The 3031-nt window shown below is 37.5% G+C and overlaps 1 protein-coding gene across 1 annotated transcript; it reads right to left on the bottom strand.

The window, feature by feature from the left end:
• Positions 1-6: 6 nt before the first annotated feature.
• On the bottom strand, positions 7-2962 carry LOC107734093 (nicotinamide riboside kinase 2-like). The gene is made up of 8 exons (XM_016545949.1): positions 2745-2962; positions 1925-2015; positions 1359-1407; positions 994-1168; positions 619-690; positions 432-538; positions 255-340; positions 7-163 (listed from the first exon to the last, which is right to left on the bottom strand). The coding sequence occupies exons 1-7, from the start codon at positions 2768-2770 to the stop codon at positions 255-257; spliced, it is 606 nt and encodes a 201-aa protein (XP_016401435.1). The 5' UTR covers positions 2771-2962; the 3' UTR covers positions 7-163.
• Between the last annotated feature and the right edge of the window lie 69 nt (positions 2963-3031).

Consider the following 3031-nt stretch of genomic DNA (forward strand, 5'->3'; position numbering starts at 1 on the left):
AAAAAACGAATTCAAATATGGACACGGTCCAAAAAATGGTAATGCAAAAAGGTTCCTCCACAAGTATTTAAGTTACATTCCATTAAAAAGAAAAAAAAAGGCCACATCAAGTAAGATTGATATTTACAATATTGTACAGATGATCAGCGGCAAACTCCTATTGCTGAAAGACAAAACAAAACAAGTTCCTTTATTATGACGCATAAACAAATACAATTAATTATTTCAGCAAACATCTGGATTGGCTTTCTTACCTATAAACGATTCAGGAGTGTGTTGTGGATGTCTTCGTGAACCTGATTGTAGATTTCGTCTTTCGTTTTCAAGCCATCCAAGTATTCTGTTAAAGTAGACGTGACACAAAATGAGTGTTTATCTAAAATAGTATGGTTTTAGCACAAAATCAAAAGTCTGAAGGACGTATACCGTACCGATCGGCAAACCACAGTTCTCCATGCCACCTCTGTGTTTCAGGTACATGGGCCACACGTGACCGTCAAAGAGCCCGGGAGGGTCGGGGACGGTGTATTGCCTTGTTCTGAAATAAATAATACAAATTTATTTCAGCTGCTCATATTTAGCACAAATCATGAGTGTATGATTGCAATTTCAACACACCTTCTCCTTGACTTGCACTCCTCGTATGGGATGGTTATGTAATATGATTTGTCAAAGAATTCCAGCAAAGGCCTGTTTGGAGAAGAAAAAAAGATAAAAAGGTCATAACCTTAAAAAGAACACCGTCTCTGAAACTACGAGTGAAGTCTGATTATAGCACTTCTACATAGTCGGCTCAGAAATCAGCACATGCAGTTCCGTGTGCCCACCAATAGCTCAGCGCATCTCCTTATCTACACCAATGCAGAGCGTCACATGAACAGCATGTATGCCCCGATGGTCCCTTCCTACACATACATGTTACCAAACTTTCCCAGAAACTAATCTTTGCCATTCATGCAGTTCAGCCCACCAAAAGTTAAATATGTCGCTCACTTGTAGTTGTACAGCAGAAATCCTTCTACGATGAGTATGTGCACTTGGCTCTCAGGGTCGTCCATTTCCGTGGCTGGGGTCACCTGGATGCCGTGAGAACGGGCGAATTTGATTGGGTTTTCCATCCAGCCCTTGACGGTGTTCACCATGGCCTCCATATCCAAAGCTGTGATCACTACAAAAGCAGAACACAGGCTTTTAGCACAAGATTGAAACTCGAAAATGGAAGTTGAATTTTTAATTCACTTGTAGCAAAGCCACACAGAGAGAATGTAAATGGGTTGGGAGGGATTGTAAAGTCTTTGTTACGGTAGGGCGATGCGTAGAATGAGGAGTTATTACTCTCCTACTGTTTATATTCTTACCATCCCACTGTTTAAAGCCATCCTCTCCGACTGCTATCTGATCCGGCGGCTGAAATAACAGTGACCAGTAAAACACTGCAGCAAATGCCGTCATGTATATTTGAGCCAGACTGCTGATCTAGAATCAGGTCTCGGCCATCATAACCGGATGAATTCAACTCGACAGATGGGAGGAAGCTGATTTTGGATCAGCACTTTTGAGTTCTTAAATATGTTATATACACAGACCCTCATATCACAGCCTTATACAAGGAGCCAGATGAAAGTTTTATCAAATAAAATAGAGGAAAAGCAAACGTAAAGAGTCATTACTTTAAAGTTAATTCTTATTTAATCCATGCATGCAATACTACAACAGGCAAGAATAGGAAGCTACAATTAAAATAGCACAACAAATAAAATATATTCATAAAAATCCCAACCGATTATTGAATTACTAACCTAAACATGAAAAGACTAAGGGAAAAAATTACAGCTAAAGTTTTTTTAATAAAAAGGAATGGTGAATTTTTTTTAGAGCCAACACCAAAATAAAAAAAATATATATTACATTTAGTTGAACTCACCTTGAAAAAGTCATCCTGGTGAACCACACAGCAGTTTGGTAAGGCTTTTATTAATCTGTTCGTCAGGGTGGTTTTACCACCATTAGTCACACTAAAAAATTAAAAAGGAAGGTTAAAATGATAAACCCGAGCTGAAATGAGTCAAAAAGCCGAACGACTAAACGTATTTTAAGTTTGTTTAATCGTGTATATTAAAAATTTATTCAAGTAAAAATGGCGGGATGGTCCTCAGTTCCTTCCTTCAGCTGGCTTATGACAACAAACTGACCCAGGCTTACATTGTTGTTAGTTATCCACGTGTTCAATAATATAACTTTAATATAATAAATACACTCTAAAAATATATTAAACACAGCAACTTTGACGTCTTTAAAGTCACTTTCTTTAATATTTCGTCCTTTGTATTAAAGCCATTGGTGGTGAGGCACAAACTCATTACAATCACAAATAACATTAAATATGGCAACTCAACAAGAAAAATGAATTTAAAAGCTGTTATTTTACTTCATACACGATAAAAAAAATGTAATTAACAGATGACTGGATATATTAAGGCGCGAATGTCCGTTAAAAACAAAGACATTTCGGCGCGCTCACAATTTTAAATCTCCCGCTCAAAAACTCAAAACGCTTCAAAGCTCTGAATTCTCTAAAAACACTCATCCCCGTCATAAATGAGAATAAAACACGGTAAGTAATAAATTACTACCTGTATAATATATTATCTTCATTTTAAAATATTATAAGCCACATTAAGGCTCGACTGTAACTATTACAACTAAGTTAGTTGTTCATAATATTACTGTAAAAAGATACTTACCCCCCTATTCCAATGATGTACTTCATTGTATCCGACCTGATTGGGTTTTACAACGTAGACGCCGCAAAACGGCAAAAATAAAAACGTACGATTAAAACTTCCGCTTCAAGCTAAATTTGCAGTTTTATCACCGTAGACACTAGTGCGATCCTGCGATGTGAGAGAACAACAGAGTTGCACGTGGGGATATAACCAAAGTTAAACGTCACAGAAAAGGCGTGGCTTACGTGCTAGGCAGCCAATCGCTGTTCACGCAGGGAAGAACATGCTGTAACTCTGAATTCTCA

The sequence above is a fragment of the Sinocyclocheilus rhinocerous genome, unplaced genomic scaffold (assembly GCF_001515625.1).
Source record: "Sinocyclocheilus rhinocerous isolate Xijiao unplaced genomic scaffold, SAMN03320098_v1.1 scaffold41811, whole genome shotgun sequence".
Taxonomy (NCBI): Eukaryota; Metazoa; Chordata; class Actinopteri; order Cypriniformes; family Cyprinidae; genus Sinocyclocheilus; species Sinocyclocheilus rhinocerous.